This window comes from Globicephala melas, chromosome 11 (genome assembly GCF_963455315.2).
Source record: "Globicephala melas chromosome 11, mGloMel1.2, whole genome shotgun sequence".
Taxonomy (NCBI): domain Eukaryota; kingdom Metazoa; phylum Chordata; class Mammalia; order Artiodactyla; family Delphinidae; genus Globicephala; species Globicephala melas.
Window position 1 is genome coordinate 36533666 of NC_083324.2, and position 25121 is coordinate 36558786.

The 25121-nt window shown below is 56.9% G+C and overlaps 1 protein-coding gene across 2 annotated transcripts in view; it reads left to right on the forward strand.

The window, feature by feature from the left end:
- Nucleotides 1-25121, forward strand: part of POC1A (POC1 centriolar protein A) — a 95146-nt gene that overhangs the window by 27473 nt on the left and 42552 nt on the right. For both annotated transcript variants that reach the window (XM_030867339.2, XM_060307812.1), the window contains 3 exons: nucleotides 7097-7230; nucleotides 17655-17723; nucleotides 20240-20338. In XM_030867339.2, coding sequence (XP_030723199.1) covers nucleotides 7097-7230; nucleotides 17655-17723; nucleotides 20240-20338 — 302 coding nt within the window. The remainder of the gene's footprint in view (nucleotides 1-7096; nucleotides 7231-17654; nucleotides 17724-20239; nucleotides 20339-25121) is intronic.

The following is a 25121-nucleotide window of genomic DNA, read 5'->3' on the forward strand; positions in this document are numbered from 1 at the left end:
TATAGCCCTTGGAAGGCAGGGCGGCGGGCTGTCTACGTGGGCTGGTATTGGGCTGCAGGAGGGAGGTGGGAGTGGGGGCAGACTTGGGTGAGCTTACGATGAGAGAGCTGAAGGTACTGGGATATGGAACTGGCCTCAGAGCAGGTATGACTGGGCAGAGTCCTAAGTCACCCCAGTTGTGGGGATGGGGCCCAGGGAAGGGAGCTGGTGAGGGAGTCACCATCAACTGGGAGTTGTGCAGGGGGCAGAATGGGTGGGCAGGCCTGGGGGCTCAGGGCTGAGACCAGGGAGAGTCAGAGCTGGCATTGTGTAAAGAACTGTGGTTGTTGACTTGGGATTAAGTTTCAAGTCCATGGGCTCACTTCCAAAATTCACACCTGAAAATGGGAAGGACATATCTGGAGAAAAGTGTGGGGCGTGGGATTCAGAGCTCTCCCCTTAACACCCCCCACAAGCCCTTCCAATTCTCAGATGTTTGAGGCCAGGACTTTCTTGGGGTAACTGAAGGAACAGATCTTCCAAGAAGGGGGAGTGGATCCTGGTCTTGAAAAGCACATGGTGGAGGGTGGCTCTGCACCCAGCTTCAGCATTTTTAGCAGTGTGACTTTGAGCAGGTTACTTGACTTCTCTGGGCCCCTGGCACAATGATAAGGCCTGTTTCTTAGGTGATGTTGGGAGGGTGATGAGTTGGTCCATGACAAGAACTTACAGAGTGCCTCACACAAAACAGGAACCAGGCACAGTGTTAGTGACAATGACAGTGATGCTGAGTCTCAGTCAGGAGGTCTGGTCTCCCAGCAAGGTGGGCCCAGTTGGTCCAGGCTTGCAGTACTGTACACCACCACTAGGTGGCAGGGGCCAGCCATGAGAATGGTTCTTTCCTCAACAGGGAGTCCTGGGGCTTGTCACTGATGCTGTTTCAGACAGAGGCTTCCTGAACAGAGCCCCAGCAGGGTCTGCCCTCTACTTGGAGACCACGCCTCTCCCTCCTCTCCTTCACACTCAGAGGCTTTTCTCCTCCTGCTCTGGGCCAGGCCTGAGTTGGAGACTGGGTACATCTGCATAGCTGACTGGGCAGAAGGTGGGAGGTGCAGAGGAGTGCTGGGCGGGAAGGCCACCTCTGAGTGTGGGGTCATGAGGGAGGACTTGCACAGGGAGAGACGGGAAGGGAGGTGATGAGGCAGAGCAGTAGTTAGGAGTACGGGCTCTGTTTCCTGTCTGTGAAGGGCTGGTGGTAGCCTGCCTTATGGGGTTTGTGAGGATCTGATGGGAGAATCCACATGAGGATTACAATACATTACTGGGTACATGGTTTGTACCACATAAATCTTGATACTGGTGAAGAGAATCTCCAGGTGACCCTGGGAGAGTCCAGGCCCACCTGTGATGGATCAGGAACCTAGGTCTGGTGTTGGCGAGGTGCAGCAACAGGTGCCTGCAGGGGACGGCCTTGAATGCCACGCTCTAGCCCAGGGTCCCGAAGATGCAGCCTGGCTGGAAGTGCTGGGACAGGTGAAAGGGTGAGGGGCATCTGAGAGGACAGCAGTGCTGAGAGCCTGCTTGGGTAGGAAGCCACGTGCCTAGGTGACTGGTGGGTGGGCTGTTAATGCCAGATGTCGGGTGAAAGCTGGGCATCAGAGTGGGGCAGGGGTCAGGCCCAGGGGGTGGGTTTTGGAGATTGAATAGAGGCAGAAGCTGATGCTATGGGGTGGAGGGGCCAGCTGGGCCTAGGGATCTGGGGTGTGAGAAGGCCACACCCTGCATCCCTGTGATTGAGGGGCTGTGGAAGAAAAAGGTCCACAAGCAGCCAGAGTGAGCAGGGGCAGCCCGCTTAGAAAACCGGGATGGAGGGCTGAGGAGAGCAGAGCCAGGGGACTGAAGGAAAGCAGGTCTCCTAAAGAGGGTGGTCAGGGGGCGGCATGATGCAGAGCAGTTGAGAGTGGAGGGTGCTGGGGAGAGATTCCTGGGGGAGTAGGCTTGGCAGTGGGTGGGGGTGGGAGATCAGTGACTGGCAGGGCCCAGGGGTGGGGGTGGACTCGGACAGCATCAGAGGTCAAGTCCTGAGGGGACCTGAGGTGCATGAGGCTGACAGGCTCCACAGTGAGATTTCAGTCTGTTTTTGCTGCTGTCCTTTCCTCTTGTGATAGAGCCACTCAGCGAGCCTGCAGCATCTTATTCCTAAGCCACCCCTAATAGAGACCAGAGGCTTCAGGGGGCCTGGAGTACCCCATAAATAACCCGGTTCCCTCTGAGCTCCCTGCCCAATGCATGGCACACGGTGGGTATTCACAAGGCAGCAGACTCATCCCACCACCTCTGGGCTCAGCCTCCGGGGCTCAAGGAGAGCCTGGCAGGTCTGAGCTCCTTGGTTGGGGGGGACAGCCCTCACCCTGTTTGCTGGGGAGGGACCTGGTCAGGTGTGCTCAGCAGCTCCCCTAGAGAGCTCCGTGGCAGAACCTTCTACCTGAGAGACCCTCCTAGCCCCTGAGTAGCAGCTGTCCCCCCACCCAGAAGAGGTGCCAGGGGATCTCTTGGGAAGCTGATTGCCCAAGTAGGGCTCCCAGCCCCCCAGTAGCAGGCACCTGAGCTGTTTTCTGTCCCTGACCCCTAGGACACCCAGGGAGAAGTGTTTAAGGACAGTGACATCCAGTGTCTTCCCTGATTGGGCTTTGGGCGCATAAGGCTGTTGGGCTCTCCTGAGAGAAGTTGGTTCATGATACTGCAAACGTGTGACCAGCAAGCGCAGCCAGCCTGTGGCCAGCCGCCATGGTCTTGCTCCGTGGAGGGCACTTCTGGTCCCATTTTGGGTTGTTGGCATCACTCTGGGCTACAGCAGGCAGCTGGCACCATTTGTCTCAGGCGAGGAGTTTCTTGCTCTGGCCTATCACTGCAGGGAGCAGTTCTGATTTCCCAATTCAGCAAGGAGTTGGTGGGGCACTGGAGCCCCGCGAGTGCCAGTCCCCACGGAGGTGGGTTCGGCTCCGTATGCTCTGAGCCCACATTAAGACTGTTCAGACATCTGAGCAGCAGCAGCTCTGTCCCGGATCCCTTAATGTGCTTTGCGGTTTCCAGGCACGTGCGGGTTCATTATCCAGGGACAGGCCTGAGTGGTCAGCAGGGCGGGGCTACTCCCCATTTCACAGATGGGGTGTATGAGGCTTGCCCAGGTCAAGCAGCTGGGAAGCTATGGCTTCCTCTCACCGTGTTGATTCTAGTCATTTACTTGCCTGAGGCCCCCAAGAGGGCTTGGCTTAGCTCTCTCCAGAAACTCCAGTTAGAGCTCAGAGTCCCAGCTTCTCTGTCCACTGGTCCTTAGCACGTCCCTGGACCCCCTCTCTACCCCAGACATGGTCACGGAGGGTTTTAAAGCCGCTGTGCAACCAGCAGGGCAGGCCTGCACCCTTTTTGGCGTTTGGAGACCGAAAGGGTTGATCAGGAGGCAGTGCACCGTCCCACCTGCTCTGGCCAACTCAGCAGCTCTCGCCCACCATCCCTGAGCGGGTGTTCCTACGACATTCGCGAGATGACTGTTTGGAGTGTCCTTTGCTGCTGGTGTCAGGGCACCTTCACTGTGTGAACCCATAGCCTCTTGTGAGCCCACAGCCACTGTGTCACTAGTAATGCCAGTTGTGCGTTGTGAGAGGCCACCGTGGCAGAGCGAGCCCCTTGTGGGCATGTGGTGGGGCTCGGCGCTAGCATGGCCTGCCCCAGAAGGAGACCTCCTGCTTGGGCACCTTGGACACCTGTGGGTCTCTGTGGGCCCCATGGCCAGTTTGGAACCCATTGGGCAGTGGGCCAGATTCGCTGAGGGTTCTACAAGCAGAGCTGTGTGGGCAGCTTGTGGATAGCCAGGTCTCTCCTTAGGCCACCTGCTGCCCGCAGGCTGTGGCCCGTTCCCAGTACTTGGGGGCAGGGTCTGCAGTGGCCTCAGTCCCACCCTCCCTGGCATCCTGGTGACCTATAGAACATTGACGCTGGTACATCTCTGACCCTGAGCTGGAGTCCCTTCTTTGGGGTCACGGTGGGGGTGGGGTGTAGCCCACATCGTGCCCAAATGGCAACCTGCCATCAGCTGTCACCCATGTCTGCCATGGAGATAGGCAGAGGGCCTGCAACTTTGAGCTTGGTGAAAAGTGGATTGTTTGTGTGCCGTCACTGCTCAGGGCTTCGTGACGGGAGGCTCACCCCCTCGTGCGGCAGCCGGGCCTCCGTGGGAGACTGTCATGCAGGGCTGATTCTATGAGGCCTCCCTGGTACAGCCCCACCCTCGGCAGAGCCAGAGAGGCTGCTCCAGGCTGGTGGGGCCGGTGGGTGAGGCAGGAGAGCGAGTGGGGAAAGGTGGGGCTGGCACATTCCCAAAAGCCTGGCTTGCCAGGCTGAGCCCTGTTTTGGAGTAAGTGGTTCCAGATATTTCTACCCCAGCCAAGAGGCCTTAGCTATTTCTGCCATTAATAGTGGAGCAGGGCCTCGGGCACCCCTCCCTGGGCCGGTTGGGGGGATGGGCGGCGGTTCCCTCCCTTGGGTGGGCTTGACCAGGTGGGAGAACCTGGCTGGTAACCACGCCCTGCCCCTGCCGCCCTGCTGGTGCTGGGCAAGCCCTGTGTTTCCTGAGCTTGCCTCCCCCGATCCACGCTGCTGCTGGCTGTCCCCTGCCAGCTTTGTCTCGGGGAGGGGCTGGGGGGCGTTCATGCCAGCACAGGCTGCCAGGAGCTGCAGAAGCAAGAATAGCGCGCCCTTCTCCAGGCTCAGCGAGGCAAATGCGCCAGGAGCAGCATCTAAGGAGGCCCAAGGGGAGATTGGGGCGTGGTGAGATAGATGGACGGCAGCTGCCTCTCAAAGCTGTCCTACTGTGGGCTGAGGGGTCAGAGGTGGGCGGGACTCCTCAGGGGGATCTCACAGTGTTTGTGCCCGTCTCCCACCCCCACTCATCAGCGTGAGTGTGAACCAGCATTCTGGCGAGCACAGCCAGCCCCTCAGGAGCACACACTAGCTCGCAGCCTATAGAAGCACAGCCTGAAGTGCCTGCAGAGCCTGGGTCTCCTCCCCAGGCGTGACACACTCGTTTGGGGGGAGGGAAGGATTCACTTTTTATCATTTGCTCAGTTGTATAATAATAGTGACTATATTCTAATGCTAAAAAAATATTTTCTGGAAGTACGTAGAGTAATAATTAGAAGTCCCCCTATTCCTGTCCTCCCCAGAGGGCACCCCTGCTCTGTGTCTGGAGCTTCTGTCCACACCTTCCTCTGGGTCTGCACACGTGGGTGTGCCCCCCACACGTGGGGAGTCACGGGCACACCCTGTGCGCCACTAACGTTCTTTCTGCTGCTGCTTGTGGCCGGTGCCTGTTCAGTTCTGCTGGGGTCGGCTCTGGCTTTTTTTCTCTCCTCTCCATGCCCCCATTTCTGGTAAACACTGAGGGTGCCGCCCTCTGCCTCATGGCCCTGAGTGTGGGAGAGCGTCTGGCCGTGGGGCTCTGGACTCCGCCTCCAGGAGCTGGCTCTGGAGACCCCATCAGCCCCACTCCAGGCCGTCTCTTGGAGTTCCTGGTGCTGAGAGAGAGAGTGTTTAGACCTAAAGATCGTATTATGTAAAGCCCTAGTGTCTCCCCTAAGTATGCTTGGGAACGTGAATCCACACTCCCCGACATGTCTGCACATCGGCTGACCTGGTGTCTGAGGGGCTCCGTGTACCTCTGTCAGCTCTACTGAGGGCCGTTTCATGGTGGGTGTGTTTACTGGTCCAGCAGTGGTTCTTGCAGTCTCACGGTGCCAGGATGAGGGGTTGATTTTAGAGTTTGCCTTTATGTTTGTGGCAGTTCTGACTTGGCGGGGTCATGGTTATCCTAGCCCCTGTGGTTTTGCTCACGAGGCCTGTGTTAATGGGTACAAAGGCACCTGGGTCTTCCTCAGCAGCTACTCTACGTTGATGTCCCCATGTGGCCTGCCTGGTCCAGTTCACCTACTGACCAACTGCTTTTTGAGTCCCGCTCAGTGTCAGGCACTGAGCCAGGAGCCAAGGACCCAACACAGCCCCCTGCCTGATGGAGCACATGGTCTCATGGGGGACCCAGCCGGGAACCAAATAGCTGCACATAAATGTAAAAACCCTGCTGTGAAGAGACTCACGGTGCTTCAGGAGGGACCACAAGGGGGTGACCCTGATGGCGAGGTCAGGGGAGCCTTCCCTGAGGAGGTGACTGAGCAGTGAGTGAGCTGCAGGGTCTAGGGAAGAGGCGAGCAAGAGTCTTCCCGGGCCAGGGAGAACAAGGGCTGGGAAGGTCCCACAGCCAGGGAGCTGACAGGGCTGGTGTGGCCAGATCTTGGAGAGCGAGGGACACCAGCATGGATGGTGGGACTTGGGCTGGAGCAGTGGGGAAGAATCGTGGATGGGCTTGAGCTGTCGAGTGGGTTAAATGGCAGGACCTGGAGTAGCATGGGATGCCTGGGGTAGCGGAAAGGGACATCAGGGCTCACTCTGTACAGAGGCCTCAGGCTTCACCTGGCAGCATGCCTACAACACCCTAACTTGTGGGTGCTGTGCCACAGAAGGAGAAACGGGCTCAGTGTGTGAAGATGCTCGTTCAGGGTCGCAGGGTGGGTCAGTCAGGAGGCTGGGATTGGAACCCGGGCCTGACTGGCTCCTGAGAGCGGGTCTTAAGCTGTTTTCTTGCCTGCCCCCATGCCCATCCTTTCCCCCAGGGCAGGGGCATCATATTGGCATTTCCAGGGGTTTTCTTTTCCATTTGGTTTCCCTGACGTAGCAGCATGTGAGACAGATTGAGCGTTATGTTTGAGCACTCTGTTCGGCTCTAGCTTGACTGCTTGGTGAGGAGAGAGAAGCGGAGGAATAGCTTGATCTCTCTGGCCTTGCCACACGTGCTCCCGCCTGCCCTGCATCTCCCGCTGCCTGCCCTCATCTCTGGATGAGTCTCCTCCTGTCCTTTGTTTGTGCTGCTCTCCTGGGAGGTCCTTGTGGGGCTCTTCATAGCAGCTCTGGGCAATGGCCGCCCCGGCCCAGACCTGTGCCGAGCCTTCTGGCCTGTCTTCTGGCTTCGTGGGCCTCCCAGCCCATCTGAGTGACGTCTTTCCTCCAGTGCACAGTGCAGCGGTGAACGCCCTCTCCTTCCACCCGTCGGGAAACTACTTGGTCACGGCCTCCAGCGACTCAACCCTGAAGATCCTGGACCTCATGGAGGGCCGGCTGCTCTACACGCTCCATGGGCATCAGGTGAGGGCGTCAGCCTGGGCTGAGTAGCATGGAGTGGGGGGGAGGCGCTGTCTTGAGGTGGCCCTTCCCTTGGAGCCCGATGGAGGGGTTCTGTGGTCCCCTCGCAGCCTGCACATTGGGGTGAGGTGCAGAAGCAGGTTTCCCACCCACAAGACCTGTGACCTCTGGCAGAAGTGCTGGGCCTGGTGCTGCAGCTGAGAAGGGAGTACAGGGGTTCAGTTGGGTAGGGGGTCGGAACGGAGGCCTCTGGACAAGGTTGACAGACTTTTCCCAGGGGCTGAATGGAATCTGTCCCCAGTGACCTCAGGCATCACTTGGTCCAGCAGTTGAGTAGAGCCCTGGAACTCATGCCCTGAATTGCCATCAGGCCTCCTGGGGCCCTTTGGAGGCAGAAACAACAGGTGTCTTGCAGAGGCAGGTGTGAAGGAGGGAAATCTCCCTGCACATTCATGGGGGAATTCCTAGAATTGAAACGAGGGAGAGAGGCCTTCTCTCTGAGCATCTTTCACCAACACATCCGGTGCCCTGGCCCCCTATGTGGGCAGTAGCTGGGCACGGGGCCCGGTGGGCGGTGGACTGCTTGCGGTTCTCCCCTGCAGCCAGCCTGGGTATGGCTGAGCTGTCTCCTGCTGGGACGTGGTCGCCACACCCAAGTGGGTCACAGGTGCAGAGACCAGAGCATTTCAGTTTGTCCACTTCTCCACCCATGAGCAGGGGCAGATGGGATGGAGAGTGGGGACAGGCTCTTGAGGGCTGAGGGAGGCCCTGGGGTGCTCATGTCTCTTGGGCCAGCAGCTAGGTGTGAGGCTTCTAGCCCAGGGCTCTCTGGATCCCACTGCCATCTGAGTCAGAGCACAAGGGCCCTTGGCCATGGCTTGGAGTGGGGGCATGGGCCTTTTCTTCTGCTTCCTTGGGACCTGGAGGCCGCTTGCCCTCAGCCCATGGTGACCCCTGGTCCTCTGTCAGAGAAATGTCTGGTGTGCAGGACCAGCAGGCCTGTTCCCCTGGTGTCGACACATCTAGGTGTCACGTATGGCCATTGCACTGGCGTGATCGCTGCTCCTATTGTCAGCCTGTGGGGGCGCCACCTTTGTTAGCCCTTTGGCAAGTAGTTACTTAGATTCACACGTAACCAGTTTCGGATCTTATAACCCAGAGGGCATTTGAAAACCACATGAACGCTGCTACCTCTCCTGCTCCCACGAAAATGAAGGAAAAGCAATGCACAGAAACACCGTGCGGGCAGGTGCATACCAAGTGATCACCGAGCACTTTCTCCTTTCTTGTGGACGTTCTTTAGACAGCTGACTCACCTCTCAGCCTGAGAAGCCTTGAATGCGGCATCTAAAAGGCCATTCCTGTGTTCGGGCCCAGCATCAGCACATATGGGAAACCTGTGGGCATTGTTCTCCCAGAGAAGTGAGACAGGGGCCAAGAGAAACCGCGCAGTTGCCTATCTGCTGTTGAACCTGGAAACGTGGGAGACAGGATGAGGGACAGCGGTGGTTTGGGGGTGTGGAGAACGGGAAATGGCTTCAGAAATCACTTCTTCCTCAGGGCACCAAACTCGCAGTGCCCAGAGGAAGGGGGAAGAAGGAGAAGCGAGCTCACCTCCGTTCATCTTGCCGTCCATTTGTCCATTCATCATCCGCTTTCCAGCTCACCAGGCTGGGCACCAGGGGTATGAAATGGATGTCGTGGTCCCACCCCCTGGGGCTCATGGCCTGGGAAGCAGGGGACTCTCTGGGGACATCAGCAGAGCCGAGGTGGCATGAGATGTGTTAGGAAACCAGGAGAGGCAGGTTGAGTCTTGGGTTGTACTTGGAGGGTTGGGTGAAGCAGGGTAGGCTTCTCCCCGCTCAGATGAAAGTGGGAGTTGGAGTGCGAGGCTCACATTTGTTTCTGTTCCGACCCCCCAAAGTCCCTATCAAATACAGAAACTTAGCATTGGTGTGCCATGGGTCTTAGGGGCTCTTCTTCCTGGAGTACCCATAACACAGCCCCACTGTGGGGTGCAGGGTGTGGGAGCCCCAGGGCCTGGCTTCCTCGGGGTTCCGCAGACCGATTCTGGGAGGAAGGAGCTGGCCAGAGCCCCATGCTAGCTTTAACCCCTCTCCTCTTCCTGGAGAGCTGATCTCTCCCTTTCTCCTCCTCCTCTTTCTCAAGACCTGTAGTGAGACCACCGTGCACTCACCGGTGGCAGCTCAGTGCTGGGTTCTCCAGCGGGCCACGTGGGCAGACCTGGCCCACTTCCTTTGCCCTCTCTGCCTCCAGGGCGCTTTCTTTTGGGCACAGAGTCTTGAAGAGTCTGGTCTCTGGGCTGATGTCGGAGGGCAAGTACGTGGTGTGTGTGTGTGAGGGGAGCTGCAAAACCGAGCCCCCCCTCTGTGCCCCAGTCTGCCAGGGTTTGCTGTGTCTCCTTGTTGGGTCTGACTCTGCCCCTGGGTTTGGGGCGATTCAAAGTCAGCTAAGGGTGGCTTCCTAAGGAAGGAGAGTGCGGTTGAGCAACCTTGATACGGGCAGTTGTTAAAATCAGTCCGCCAGCTGGACCAGATACCTAGTGTGGGCGGACATCTGGGCCGGGAGCGGGGACGGCTTTGCTCTCCCCGAGGGGACAAGTCTGTGGAAGTTGGGCCTGTGTTGTCACTGGGAGCCAGTGTGCTCCGAAAATGTCCCTGACCTATGAGGGTTTGTGACATGCTGTCGGGCCAGAGTGGCTCAGCTCCAGGAAGAAGTTCTTTGACACCCCTTTGGAGGATGTATTGACTCCTTTGGAGGATGTATTGCCCCTGCCAAGCCACAGGGAGAGGGCCTGCACCACGGGCTGAGGAGTGGGCTGAAACCCCGCCCAGATGCTCTGTGCAGTGTCTGGTCCTTTTAGGCTCCCCCACTCATGAAGTCCCCTCCCTGTCCCGTCCTTCCAGGAGGATGCACAGCTGCACTCCTTGGTGACTTGAGCTTCCACATTCTGTTCCAGGAGGTAGTGAGGGCCTCACCAAACACAGCTGTCACCAGCCACTTCCTGAAGCCTGTGGCACCCACAGCTCCCAAGTGGTCCCAGATGCCCAGGGATTCTGTCCTCCAGATGAGAAGACAGATTTGAAAGCACTTTTGAGTCCTGGCGGGGGAACTGAGGTCCAGAGAATGATCTGGACTTGTAGGGGGTCTCATGCAGCTTAGGGTTGTTGACCTGGAATGAGTACCCACATCTGCAGTTTCCACCACACCCGTTGACCTCATATGTATGGCTTTTAGAAGTTGTGATCTCACTCTTGTTTTCAGATCACTGGTCTGTGTAGGAGGCCAGCGGGCCTCATAGCTTCTTGTGTTCCAGCCTTGCTGCTAGGTGATGGCGTTCTGGTCCAGCAGGAGAGGGATCCCCAGGAAGCTTTGGTTTGGACTTGGAGGACCTCCTTGTAACCGCCCTCAGGCATAGCCCCGAGGGAGCCGTAGAGGGAGGGCTATTGAGTTGTTCTGCCACGTGGAGCAGCCACCCCTTCAGGCCTCCAGGTCCACGCTTATGAGAAGAGATAGTGCAGGCCAGGGGTCAGAGGCCAGCCGAGAGGAGCCTGCCACAGGGAGCTGGTGCTGCGGGGAGCCAGACCTTGAGCAGGAGAGGGGGCTCTGTGTGTGGCAGGGAAGTGTCTCCGTGTTCTGTGAGAGGGCCGGCCTGAGCCAGCCCCACTGGGGGAAAAGTGAGGAAGGGTCAGGGGAGGCCATGCTGTTGGGTAGAAGCTCTCTTGCCCGAGTTGAGGCCAAAAGTCTCTCATTGTTTCCTAAAGGCACAGGGGCACCAGGACAGGCACGTGCCAAGTGCAAAGCTGAGATCAGGATCACCCAGTGTGGCCTGGGTCTCCTGGGCTGGGCCCACGTGCTGGCACTGAGGACCGCTTGTGCCCCCAGGAGTCTGACCATGCCGGCAGTTTGGTGGTTCTCTGGCGTGCATGTGATTGGTCACACTTCCATCGGCCCATGTGAGGCCGGCTTACCTGTGGGGCTGGGGCTGGACGGCAGTTACAAGTTTATCGTGAGCCTGAAGGATTCTGGTGCTTCTCCCCTGCAGTCCTGGCTTTGGGACTCTGAGCCACAAAGGGCCGTTCAGGGGGTGTGGCTGGCGGCTGAGTGAGGCTCCTGCCCCGTGGGAGCTTGACGCCACGTGTGCTGTACCCCAGAAACAGCTCCTCGGCTGCAGCTGGGGCTCGTGTGGCTCTTCAGAGGCTTCCACAGGGTGGATGTCTCCAGGTGATTTGGGGAACAGGCCAGAGAGTTGAGCAGGCCCTTTGCTGGCTCCAACCCCACACGGGCCCTGGCCCCTCACCGCCCTGCTACCCCTGCTGTGCAGGGGCGGCAGGTTTCCAAACTCAAGCCGAGCAGACACTGGCACCTTTGCCAGGGCAGGGGGGTGGGACAGGCTGAGGAGCCTGTTGGGGCTGAGACGTTGGGTAGCCCTCTGCTTCCAGACGGATCTGCCCATCCGGGTGGAGAGTGGACAGAGCAGGCAGGCACTGCCAGCCTGGATATGGTGCACTGTCCTCCTTCCTCCGCCACTGGGGACACCAGGGTGATTTCTCTCTCAGTGATTGGGCTGGAAAAGAGCCTGCACCGGTCACCTTTGCCAGCTGCTTTGACTGAGCCCACCTGCTGGATACGTTCAGTTGGGGAGGGTTCACAGCCTTGTCTGATGCCCAGCTTTCTAAGGAAACACCCCAACGTTTCCAGGGATGAACAGCTTGTACTCACCTGTTTCTGGTTTAGAAAAATGGTGGACACTCTTCCATCTTGTTCAGCCAGAAAAACCTGAGCCTTGGGGGACCGCAAATGGGAGGAAAGGGTTTGGACGTTGGGGTCAAACCATTCTGGCTCCACCTCTTAGCCTGTGACAGTGGGCAAGCCCTTGACTTTGCCAAGCCTTTCCTCCTCTGTAAGAACGACGCCCATGTCTGTCATAATGGGAGAAGACATGTCCTCACAGATGCCGGTCCCTGTCTGCGCAGCTCTTGGAAAATGACCCCATGCTGTTCTAGATGAGAGCTCTTTAAAAGGCTGTTTAAAGTTTCTCTTATGGGCATGGTCCTGGCATCATGGATGGGTAATGTTTGTTAGGAAACTGAGTACATATTAGGGGGCTCTGATGACTTAACGCCACTGATGGGCACAGGGCCATAGCCGTCGGCCCCTCCCCCTCTGGATGGGGCTCACCCATTTCCCCTCCTCCCACTCACCCACAGAGTCTCTGAAGGGTTTCTCTGGCTTCTTATTTTATTGAGGGTTGTTCTCATCTGCCCCAGAACATCCTCTTGCTCTCTGGCTTCTCTTTTGTCACACAACTCCTAAAATCCGTCCCACAGTGGGTGGGCTGTAGTGATTCCCCGACAGCTTGTCCCCACCAGCTGTCCTGAGTGGGTTCGGCCTGCTGCTGCCTTGGTCTACAGGTCTGCTTCCGTTGCCCTTTATTAGTCCCGCCCATCGGGTCTTTTCCAGGGCCTGACTCCTGGAGGACAGGCCGGGTATCTGATGACACTGGGCTGGGTAGGGGTGCCAGCGCCCTCTCTGAGGCTCTGGGAAGTCTTGCTGTGGGGATCTGCCATGACCGGGACAGTTAAGCAGGAGGAAAGGGAGACCCTGCTTCTTGCTGGATCCTGTACAGACTTAGGGCGTCAGCTGCACGGGAGCTTCCTCACCCCGCTCACCCCACACTTTGCCGCAGGGAAGACCAGGAGAGGGGAGGGCTTTCCCACCAACGGCAGCTGTCTTTCGAAGCCTTGCGCCCCGAGCAAGGCCCCCATAGTTTTGTGTGGCAAATGTGGGGGCATCGTGCTAGAAATACAGATTTATTTTTCTGTATTTTCCGAAACATAATCTCGAGACATGCTCATTTGGTTTTAGTCCCCAGAGCTATTTGGGAGAGGAGGGTAGGCGGGGCGTGGGTGGGGCGTTAAATCTGGTGTTTGCGGCTGTGCAGTTGGCGTTCGTGTCTCTGTGGAGTGACTGAACCGCACAGGGGCCAGTGGGCACGTGGTTCCCCGAACCTCAGCTGGCCCGCAGTGGAGCGAGCACCCATCACCCAGGGCCCAGAGCCCCAAACCCGGGGCAGCTGTGTGAGAGGCTGTGCTCGGTTGTCGAGAAATCACAGGCTCAGAGCACGGGGTCGGCCGATGCTACTGGTAGCTTGTGCCACGCTGGGGGCTGGGGCTGGGACTGGGGAAGTGGCAACAAGGGGGACTCGCCCTCTAGGAGGAGAGACAGCAGGGGGACAGAGCGGCCTGGGCACGTGGGCCGCCCCTGGCTGCCCCAGGAGGAAGGAAGCTCTCAGAATGGGCCCCTCCCACCTCGTTTCTCTGCGCCCTGTGGCCCTTGTATAGTTGTTCATTTTGGAGACTCGCTTTACTGCTTGAGAGGCTTAGATCTGCCTTGGATGGTTGGGCAGCTCCCGGGAGAAGTGAGGGGACATTAAGAGGGAGTGGAGCTCACTTATTCCAACTGAAGTAACCAAGAGCTCAGCCTGACCCCCTGTCCCCTGCCGGCAGCCCAGAGTTCAGGGCTGGGAATGGGTGTCCTTGGCCAAGGTCAGGAGCAGCCTAGGTGGTCGCTCCTTGTCTGTGGGGCCGCACAAAGGGACATAAGCACCAGCCCACAACAGGTCTAGCGCGTGAGTGCCAAGCCTCCCTCGCGGGGATTTGTGGAAGAATCGTCCTGGTGGACTGGGTTGCGGTGTCTTTGCCTGAGCACGGGCGTCAGAGTCCAGAGCACCCATGCCAGAGGCCTCCTTGGTCTCCGTGTATCTGTCTGATGGCCGCTCTTCTTTTACCTCTGACGTGGGGCAGGTGGTGTGACGTTGCTTTTTGTTCGCTGGCAGCCAGTGAAAAACATATCAAAACCCTTGCATGGTGGGGGTGGGGGTACCTGGCTGGGCCTTTGCCCCTGTAGCTGTTGTGGCCACAGCGGTCAAAGTTCAGGTGTGCAGGGACTCAGGGAGTCAGACCGGAGGGGGTGAGGCCAGCGGAGAGGTCTGGACAAACTGCAGGGGCTGTGGAGTGAGAGTCGTCAGGAGCTGTGGGATCTAAACACCATGGCATCCTTTGTTTTGCCTTTTTTTCCCCCCTCCATTGACACCTTGCTGTTTGAGAGTGAAGGAACCAACCAGTATGGGTCCCTTGGGTCTGGAGGTTGGCAAGGCAGAGGCGGTGTGTGGTGAAATGACTGAGTGTGAGTCCAGCTGAGCTCGAGGGCCACGTGCAGCTGGGTCGGGGGAGAGAGAGGTGGGGGACCGTGCTCACCATGATCATCTCACAAAAGGCTCCAACTGGCCAGATCCAGAGAGGGAGGGGGGAAGGATCTGGTTGAGGCTAGGCAGCGTCCCTGCCAGTGGACCTGGCCTGGAGCCAGATGGGGACTAGGGCCTCAGGCAGGTGGGCACCCCTGGCGATCAGGGGCAGGTCAGACCCACGCTGCCGAGGGCCCAGCTGAGAGCTGCTGCTCGGAGTCCTGCTCGGGAGGCGCTGCAGAGGCCCCGGGCCTTGCCTGTGGGAAGAAACAGCTTGGCCACATGCCTGGCCCTAGCCGGTGAACGAATGCATCAAGAGTGACTAATTGACTGAAAGGAATCAGCCACTGTGAAGGCGGGACAGTCTCAGAGAACACTCCTGATCACAACTGGTCCCTGCCGGTGATAAAGGAGACTCCCCCAGCCCGCAGGGTTTGGAAACTAGAACTCACTTCTAAATAACTGCTGGGCTAAAGAGAAAATCCCAGTGGAAATGGAACATTTGGAGATGAAGGACAGTGAAAATACTGCATATGGGAAACTTTGGGGATCCAAGCTCTAAGATGGCAGTCAGAGGCAAATTTGTAGCCTTAAATGAATTTATTTAAAACCAAGAAAGATAAAAAATAACCAAATTCAGAGCTCAATGTAGGAGGCTGCAGAAAGAACACGGAAAGAGGCCTTCTTGAGCTCACAGTTTTGTGGAGCGGCGAGCAGTTCAGTGGGGCCAGGGTGCTGATGGGAAGGGCAGAAGAGAGGGCCTGGTGAGGTCTCTGGGGGTCTGGGTGGTCTGGGGCCCCGAAGGCCCACCAAGGGTTGGGTTGGAGATTGTCAGCAGTGAAGAGCCGAGTCTGCATTGCAGTCCATGATGACTTTGGCCCACAGCAGAGCCCAGGGCCAGCCATTCTCTGGGCTGTGCTTTGAGTGCCCTGGACTGCTTCTGTGGGCCCCAGGGTGGATGGGTAGGAGGCTTCATGGAAACCACTCTTTCCAGGAACACCGAGGTACCTGGTCCAGGAGCCATGCAGTCCTCTTGGTAAACGGGCACTGTTGGGGAGGACTGTAGACCTCAACGCTCAAGAGCTCCTCTGAGCGCCCTTGTCGCTCGCGCCCTCCCTGGAGTTTTCTGGGACTTGGACGCTGGGGAAGGCTCTAGTTCTTCTTGCCTGGAGGGCTCCTAGCACCTGCTTTCTGGTCCTGATCCCCCTGCCAAACTGGGCTGCCGGCCACATTCTTCAGTGGTCCTGCTGCTGCTTGGCCTCTAACATCTTGTCCCCAGCTTGGCATCTGGTGTTGAGTGTCAACAGGAAAGGAGACTGACCCACGAATATTTGTTTGGTTCCTTAGTTGCTGTGACTTCTTGGAAACCTGCCATTCCTCAATGAGCTCTGGGCAGCCAGAGAGCCTGGCTTTTTTGACACTCCACGTACTGTGTGCCTTCCCTTTTCTGTCTTCCCTCTTTGTTTTTCCTCAAAATGAGAACAGTTTTGTTTTGTTTTTGTATTAATGTAACGGTGCTCTATACTCGTTAAAAAATTCAAAGTATGGGAAATTACAGAGATTTCTAAGACTCAAGTAAGTCACCTGAAATTGCCTCCCCCCACTTAAGTCCTGTCAGTGTGTGGTGACTGTCTGCCTGGGAGGGTATCTGCGTGACAGATGACCTGCTCCCATCCTACCCCCAGGCCCTGCGCCTGCAGCCCGTGATGCTGTGCTCCTGGTATTGCACACTCAGCTATGCAGGTGGACATTGTTACCCATCAGTGAGAATGGATCTCCTTTGTCCTGATGGATGGCTGCAGAGGACCCCCGGGCTGCTGTGAGCCCAGCCCCTTCGGGCCCCTTGTACTTCTTCATCACCCCCACTATGGGCAGCTCAGAGAGGAGGAGCCGTGGGTAGATTCCAGAAGCATGGGCAGACGTGCTGCCTCCTGCCCAGTGTGCCTGGGCCCAGGGGGCAGCTCTGTCTAACCTGCCTGTCTCTTCTGGGCAGGCAGAAGCTGGCCTTGCTCCGTGTTGTCGGGTCCCTTTCCAGCCCACAACCTGTCTAGTCTTTTCTGCCACCAAGTGGAAGTGCTTCCCAGTATTCCTGTTGTCCACGGGTCCACCGCTGTGTCAGCCCTGCTGCTGGAGGCCCCTCATATTTGCTGTTGGAGCTCCTGTTGCTCCCTGTCCTGCTCTGGAGGAACTGAGGTGGCCTTTGATGGAGCCCGCGCTGTCATCATCTAGGCGAGAACCTCTTATATCTGGCTTTGCTTGGGGAATGCCAGGTGTTGCCACATTAACAGTTTGGCCAAAAGGAAGCACTGGTTCCTTTTGGCCAAACTTTTAACGTGGTGGTGTGCCGAGCAGACTCTTGCTCTGAGCATCTTTCTGCAATGGGTTTCAGGCGTGTGGGGAAGAGCCCCCGCCCTTTACCAGGAGATCGTGCCCCCTGCCCCAAGCCTGAACGTGCGCACTGGTGCGGCCAGGTGCAGGCCTGACATCACCCTTCGGACAGTTCAGTGGACCTTCAGCGCGTGAGAAGCCAGAGTGGCATGTCTCCTCCCAAGGCCCCAACATGAAGGAAGTGATGTGCCCGTTAGAGGGAAACGTCACTTTGCTCCCCTGCCCAGGCACCTTCAGTAACCCCACCCCATCCTCCTCCTTGCCCTGGTTCTGGCCTTTTGGTTCGCCTGAGCTCCCCAAGTGCCCTGCCTCTGCTCGTGGGCTCCTCCACGGGGCTCCGTGCTTCTCTGGTCAGCTGCAGTGTGGTGTTGGTGGGGGGGGGCATGGTCTGGGTCAGGGGGACCTAGTTCTGGCCCCAGTGCTGGGCCTGCGATAGGTCAGTGCACCTCTCTAACTCCTTGGGAAGTGAGGACAGTGATGTCAGTCTGGTAGGGCTGTCAGCGTGGCCTTTCCTGCTCATTCCTTTCGGCCCAACCCTCGACCTCACGGCCTGGCTTTTGTCAGTGGTGCTTGGGACCAGAGTCTCAGCAGTAGTGCTCATGCTTGGGCACCTGCCAGTTCCTCCGCCAAAGGTTAGGGAGGGCATGGGCTGGATGAGGTGCTCAGCCCTGAGTCCTGCTGCCACTCTCACTCACGAGCTTCTGGTTTCTTCCTGTGCGTTGAGAATCTAGAGTGACCTTTGATGTTTGCTCTTTTTGGCTTGTTCTCCTAGGGTCCAGCCACCACTGTTGCCTTTTCAAGAACGGGGGAGTATTTTGCTTCTGGAGGTTCTGATGAACAAGTAAGTAAAGAATGATTTGAGGGGTCTCACCTGATACTGAGCAGAACAGAACAGGGGGCCGAGGTGTCTTGGGGATGGACAGGCTGGGTTTCACCAGCTTCCTTGGTGGCTTTCAGCAATCTTGAGGCCTGGATCTTGGGGTGGGGCCCCCAGAGCTGGGCCCTGGCCTCCCCAGAGCAGGAGTGCTGCAGGTGCCAACGCGTGGCAGCATCTCAAAACCCTTACAGCTCAAACCAGAGTGGGTAGGAAGTCTGGGTTACTGTTGCCGTGAGAAAGTTAAAACGTTTCTTTAGGAACTTCTTTCTCCTGATTATAGGTGAATAATTAGATAACTCTTGGATGCTTACTGCGGGCCTGGTAATGAGGGCAACATGGCAAGAGCGTCACCCCTCATTCAGTCCTCAGGGCAGCCGCGTGGGGCAAGCCTTCTCTTCAGCTGTTCTGTGGGTGAGGAAACCGCGTCTCGGCTGCAGCAGAGCTGGAGCCTGCGCTAGAGCCTGCACTCTGTCGTCTGCCGTCCTTTGCTCCAGTGCTGTCTGAGGGGGCAGCATTTTCCAGCTCCAGGCTGTGGAGCGAGGACATGTGTGAGGAGGTCCTGTCCTGCCTTGTCACCCTGTCAGCCGCCCTGGTGCCTCCTGCCCAGACTGCTCAGCCCTGGTTACCTGCCTCCTGCGGGACACCCTGTCCCTGGGGTCTGGCCCAGAGTCTGGCACCTGGGAGGCTCCAGGGCCGTTGAAGTGTCCACCCATTGGAAATCTCTCTCCGGGTTCTGGTGCAGTGCTACTTGTCCAGAAAACCACACTTCCCTGAGGCAGGGAGGAAGGGGTGGCTGTTCCGAGCCACTGGTGACCTGGTGTGTCACCTAGAATGTTCATCCCACTGCTCCCGGGCCTCACAGCTCTGCCCAGGAAAGTGCTGCTGGCCTCCCAGTGAGCGCCAGCCCCGGCCTGATGGACCGATTCTGGTCGAGTCTCTGCCAGTAAAGCAGAGGGCGGTTGGAGGCACAGCACGGCTAAGAGATGGCAGGCATCTTCCCATACCAGCACCGGTTCCTGTGCTGACCACACAAGGCAGGAGGATGGCAGAGGGAACCCCTGAGCCTTCCCTGGGCATGGAGGCCTGGCTCCTTGCTCAGAAGACTAGGGAAACTAGTACAGTAAATTCACACCATAAATAAAGTCCTGGCAAAAGAAATTCACATAGCACAAGAGGCAACCTGGTAGGAAGTAGGGCTTCTCCCACCCTGGCCCCTGCTTGGGCAGCCGCTGCTGTCAGCTCCCTGGCTGCCTTCTGATTGTCTGCTCCGAGAGCCTTTTGGGAATGACATTTGACATTCTCTCTTCATATTCCTGATAGCCATTCCCCGGCTCAGGACTATTCAGCAGTTAGACTTGTGCAGTACACAGGACCCTATAAACAAGGGGGTGTGTGCCGATGTTCTTTTTGTAAAGGGGACAGATGAGAGACCCTAGATGCTCATCAGTTGGGGAGCAATGAACAGTGGTGCTGCTCTGGGAGTGGCGAGCAGCCTCCCAAAGAACCAGGCTCGTGGCTGCGTCCCGATGGGTCATGCATCCAGGGCACGTTGAATTTCCATCCTATGTGGATTCGTTGGTTTTTCTGTGGCCTCAGTTGACTACTGGCCACGATTCACAATTCCTGCCATCCTGGAAGTGGCCCTAGAGGAGTGCAGCCGCGGGTGGCCCGCACCCTCCAGCAGGGAGCGCTCTTGCCCAGCTTTTGTTGGAGGAGCCTCAGGGCATGAAGATCCCCCCCTCAGTGGGATGTAGAATAATGGACATGTTACCGACTGCTCCCTGGGGGCCAGTGTCTGTGCCAGACTGTCTCCTGTGAGTTTCATTGCAGCCCTGTGAGGTGGGAACTATGACCATTCCCTTTTCACAGATGAGGAAACTGAGGCACAGAGAGGTTGAGTCCCTTGCCTAGAGCCACACAGTAAGGGGTGGAGCCAGGATCTTCACCCTAGTTATCTGGCCTGGAGTCTGTACCTGAACCACTTCTCACAGTGAAGCCAGCCAGGCCCCCACCCTAAGGAACTTGTATTTTAGTGGGGAGACAGATGGTAGACAAGGAAAAGGGACAAAGATTAACTAAATACCGACTCTGATGCCTTGAAGGAAAGAAATAGAGGGCTATGATGACAACCAGCAGGAGGGCCAGGGAAGGCCTCTCTGAGAAGGTGGTATTAGAGCAGACACTTCAGCCTGAAGTGCCAGCTACACAGAGCTTGGGCCTGGGACATCCAGGCCCGGGGAGCAGCCAGTGCAGAGGCCCAGTGGTGATAGTGACTCTCCATCCTGGTGGAGCACCCGATCCTCTCGGGGCCTGTTCAGAGATGGGGCAGGTCCCAGAGGGAGTGGGGTGCCAGGTGGGGATCACAATCCCACCACTGGCCCAGAACTTTGGGGGTGGCCTCTGGGCCCATTTTCTCCATGGAGAAGGACTGGTAAGGGATTTTTCTCCCCCTGATTCTGTGTGCTTATTGGTCTTGGCAGGTAATGGTTTGGAAGAGTAACTTTGATGTTGTCAATTACGGAGAAGTCCCAAGAGTGCAGAGGCCCCCGGCCACGCTGGCCAGCTCCTCCAGGACTCTGGTAAGTGGCTTGACAGGCATATCCTGAGCCCTATGACTGGTGGACTGGGTCGTGGTGAATAGCACTGGGCTCGGGGGTGGTAGGGGTGCTGCAGGCTTAGGCCGGTCCCAGGGAAGAGACCCTGGTAAGATCTCATCATTTACCAAAATCTTAAGTGCTTGTGGTGCTTTGTTTCAAATCTGGAATGAACACATAAGACATGAAGAGGCTGTTAGCGCACACTGCTGGGTGCCTAGGCCCTGTACCGTCTGGCGGGGGGCTATTTCCATGCTGTAAGCCGTTGGTTATTTGAGGCCTGAGGAAAGGAAGGACCCATCCTTTGCTGATCCTTGAGCTCGATGTCGGGTTCCTAGAGGGTGTGGGGCCTGAAGCCACAGCTGGGACAAATGGGAAGGGCCCCAGCCCTGTTGTTCTTACTTCCTTTTTTTTTTTTTTTATTTTAACCATGGAAAGGAAGTTCCTCAGCCACAAACCATTTTTAGTACCTTTGTTGGTAAAAGGGCATTCAGTGTTCCTGAATTAAAATAGTTAATATTTTTTGGACAAATATTTGGGGGAAAAAAGATAACTGATACCATCTCACTGAATAAGGTCACGTTCAGCTTTGGCTAAAATAAACGGTGAAGCCAAGGAGGTGGAACTGTGAGGGCTGTAAGCTCCAGTGGCCTCAGGCTGCTTAAATCTCTCCCTCCTGGACCTTAGAGGCAGTGTGGCCTCTCCCACACGCGGAAACTGGCCTGAACAACAGGAAGCGGCTTGCCCAAGGTCCCCAGCAAGTCAAGGTTGGCCCAGAATAGAACCAGGAAGCCTCTGAGTCCATCCCGGGGCTTTCTTTGGCTCCAGCAGAGGGCCCTGCCCCGCCCACACCCCATCCTGTGTGTTGGGGCTCCCTCTAGGAACAGGCCAGGTTGGGATTTAAAGCTTTTCTTCCAAGGGTTGCCCTTGGCCCAGAGGTTTTGTTCTCCCTCCGCATTTGTTAAGCAGTGGCCGGTCCTCAGTGTCTGGGTTTGCTGGGGGTGCGGGGAGGGGGTGGCTGGGGTGCACGGTGGTGTGCTTGCTGCCATGTCATCTCCACCTGGAAAGGCATCTTCCAAACTGTGGCGTTGGGATCCTCTGGGGTCCACGCCCACTCCCCGATAGCTTCCCGTCTCTTGGGTATTTACGGCGAGCCAGGCCCTGCCGAGGCCTTTACGTGTACTGCCCTGTATATTCCTTACCTCATTAGGATGAGTGGGTAAAGTTACTGCTCTCATTCACAGAGGAGGCACCTGGGGCTTAGTTGCCTGCCTGGTGCCTGGACCTGGGGAGCCACCATGCTGGTCCCTCTGAGCAGGGTTGAGTAAGCTAGAAACTGCAGGTGGCAGAGGGCTGCCTGGAAGCTCTTTCCCACCCTGGGGGAGGGTCCTGCCACCTGTCTCTTGGGAATGGTTAGTAATCACCAGCAAGGGGAGAATCCCATACTCCTTTTCTTGTAGCTATTGAGAAAGTAACTTGGACCAGCTGCCTCTTGTCCCTTCAGCCCTAGCTCAGAGACGGGGTGTGGGGCACCCTTGCTTCCCATGGCTGTGGGGCCTGATCATCTAGGATGAAGGATGTGGGGTGGGGAAAGCCAGCAGGACAGGGCAGGGTAGGGCCTGGGTGCTCAAACCATCAGCCGGGCTCAGGAAAACCATTTGTTCCCGTATTCCCCTCAGGCCCTCTGCCCAGTGGGCATCACCACGTGGGGCTCAAATTGGGGAAGGGGTGTGGGCTCTGGCTGTGTGGCCCCAGGCAAAGCACCCACTCTTTGCAAGCCTCCGTTTCCACGATGGGACCCGAATACACTCGCAGGCTCTGAGGACCCCATGTGTGATGTAGGTGACCTCTGCTAACCTATGAAGTGACTTGACTTGTTAATGCTGAAATCATTCTCCGTTTGGGACTTTTTCCTCATTTGTCTCAGGCCCCTTTGAGACTCTGACGTGACCTATAGGTCCTCCTCCAGACGCACTATGTCCACACACGCGTACCACTGGTGTACCCTTTCAGGGGCTGCTCTGATCTCAGGACTCCCAGGTCAAGAGGAGAGTTGGGGAGGCTGTTTTGTTTTGTTTTGTTTTATATACGTAACATAAAATTCACCATTTTGCCTATTTTTAAGCATACAATTGAGTGGCATTAAGTACATTCACACTGTTGGGCAACAATCATCACCATCGTACACAGAATTTTTTCGTCTTCCCAAACTGAGACAAGCTAGTCAGTATAGCACGGCTCAGTGGCTAGGTCTTCCCCTGAGTTGGGAAGACAAGCTGACGAGTATGGTCTCGCCCATTCTGCACCAGGGCTTCCTGTAACTTTGACCCTGTAACTGGTGACCGATTCTGTGGCCGGCCGGGGTGTCTCAGCTCCTCAGGGAGCCCAGGAGCTGTAAGTTCAGGGAGCCCCCACCCGTCTAGCTCTGTCCACATTACCATCCTTCCAGCAACCCAGGGGTTCTCAGCCTCGGCACGTCGATTCTTTGGGCCAGATGAATCTTGGCCCAAAGAAATCCTGTTCATTGTAGGATGTTTAGGAACATCCCACTAGCTGCCGGTAGCATCCCCCGCCCCCAGTTGTGACAGTCACAAATGTCTTCAGACATTGCCAAATGTCTCCTGGGGAGCAGCATTGCTCCCAGTTGAGAATCACTGCAGTAACTCCTGCCTCGGAGTGAGCCCAGAAAGGGGGCTGCTGCAGCAGCAGGAGGAGGGTGGGAATGCGGGCATAGCTGTCATGGTGGGAGGAGCTTAGGGGGGCACTGAGGACTCTGGAGCCGTGCTCCTGCTTGATGGGCCAGATCTGGGCTCCCCCCCAGCAGCTGTGGCCCAGGTCTCTCAGCCTGACTTTCTAACACAAGCCCATTTTGTAGAAATGTCGTTTGGCTTATCAAACTGTGGAATCTTCCATGGGTGATGGTAAACAACAAAAAAGACCTTGAGCAACTTGGTTTTCTTCACTACACTTGGAGTGTATTCTTACCCTTCCTGCCTGCGGGCTTCCCGGGCTCTACGGTAGTACCTCGTGAGTGATTTGGTGGCTTGGCTTCTCAGAGAGCCCACGAGCACCACCACCGTGCCCAAGGAGCTCTCAAACCTGAAGGCCCCTACCCCTTCAGCTCTGTCTGCACGCTGGGTCTCGGATTCTAATGCTGCACGAGTCACTCCTGCACGTTTGGGGATTTTAGGAAGCACATTGGACCAGGCACTGGATCTTGAATTGTGGACCACATGCCTATTAGAGTTTGGCAGTTTAAAGCCAGAGGGGCAGACCATGGCAAGGGCAGCCCTGTGAGCCTGTGACAGCCCCTGCGCTGGACCCCTGCCCTGACTGTGGCATTCAACTCCCACTCTTGGAATGAAGGCCATCCTTGAGCCCACTCTGAACAGAGCTCTGTTCACTGCCGGAGCTATTTTCAACCTCTGGTTGAAATTCACAGCTTATTTTTAGACACATTTCATGTTGAAAAGCAAAAGCCATTTCCCAGCCCTTCAGAATGAGAATAATGGGTTCCATTTTCCCTCTATTCTTGGCTGAGTTGCGATGAGGAGGGATTTCAGGGCTGTGGCTGGGGAGCTTTCTCTGCTTGGAAGCCTGCAGAGGAAGGACTCCAGCCCGTGCACTGGGCTGAGGGTGGGCAGGAAACTCCGTGGTCTGCCCCACGACACGCTGCGTGGCTGGAGGAAGGTTGCAAGGTTTCAAGCAGATGAGCCGCCTCCCAGAGGGGCTTGTGTGGGGCCCCATGAGCTGTCTGTGGCAGGGGCTTGTGCCGGCGTTTTCAAGGGGCTCCTGTTTAGCTCTGTTCCTGCTACAGCCCTCGTCCTCTCGCCCTCTCTGCACTCATCCTCACCGTTCTCACTCCCTCCTACTGTCTCTGCTTTTTGGTCTGTCCCTGAGGCTATGGACCACTGTCTTGGCTGACCTTGGATTTGGCATGTGCCCCCCAAGTCCCAGCCGCTATAGCTGACTTCTACCTCAACCACAGAAGCATCGTAAAACCATTTTTAATAGCAAAGATGCATCTATTCTGATATAATCTTATTCTTGCCCTCTCTTCAAACATCTGAGAGCCTGTTATGCAATTGAGAAGGAAGGTTGTGCTGGGTGGGGCGGGAGCGGAAGAAGGCCGAATTCTAGGTAATTCAGTAAAACTAAAAAACCACTTCCTGAGTTCTCTGGGCTGGCTGCCCTCCAGTTCAGAGAACCTTGAGGTCTAGGGCTGAGGGCTTTTCTCCACTCACCTCAAATGGGGAGATGCCAGGTCCTCCTTTGGGAGATTTCACGAGGTGGTACGTGCCAAGCAGGCACTTGGAACCGTGCCCGGCATGTGGCAAGTGCTCACCAAGCTTTAGCTATTTTTAAAATGTTCCTTTTCCTTCCTCTGTCCAACAGAGCTAGGCGAGTCCCCTGCCCGGGCAGGGGGCTTAATGTGCTCCAAACCTGCTGCGGTGAGGGACAGCAGGCGGGGGTGGGGGCCCTTCTGACCGGGTCACATTTGAGGTTGACTCCGCTCAGCAGACTGTCCCTGTGAGGTCCACTGTGGCTTCTGGACTCTTGCGGGCATCAATTGTGCTTCCTGATGAGTAGCCCAAGTCCTCTCTTCTCGCAGACACAAAAGCAAATCCATGAGGTGGGTGGAAATAGGCCTCTTTTCCCCGCCCTCACCCCCTGCTCCTCAGGGTGTGCTGCCCAGGACCCCCTGAGCCTCAGTGCTAGGACTGTCCCCAGGAAGAGGAGGTCAGGTTAGCCGAGGATATCTGGTCCA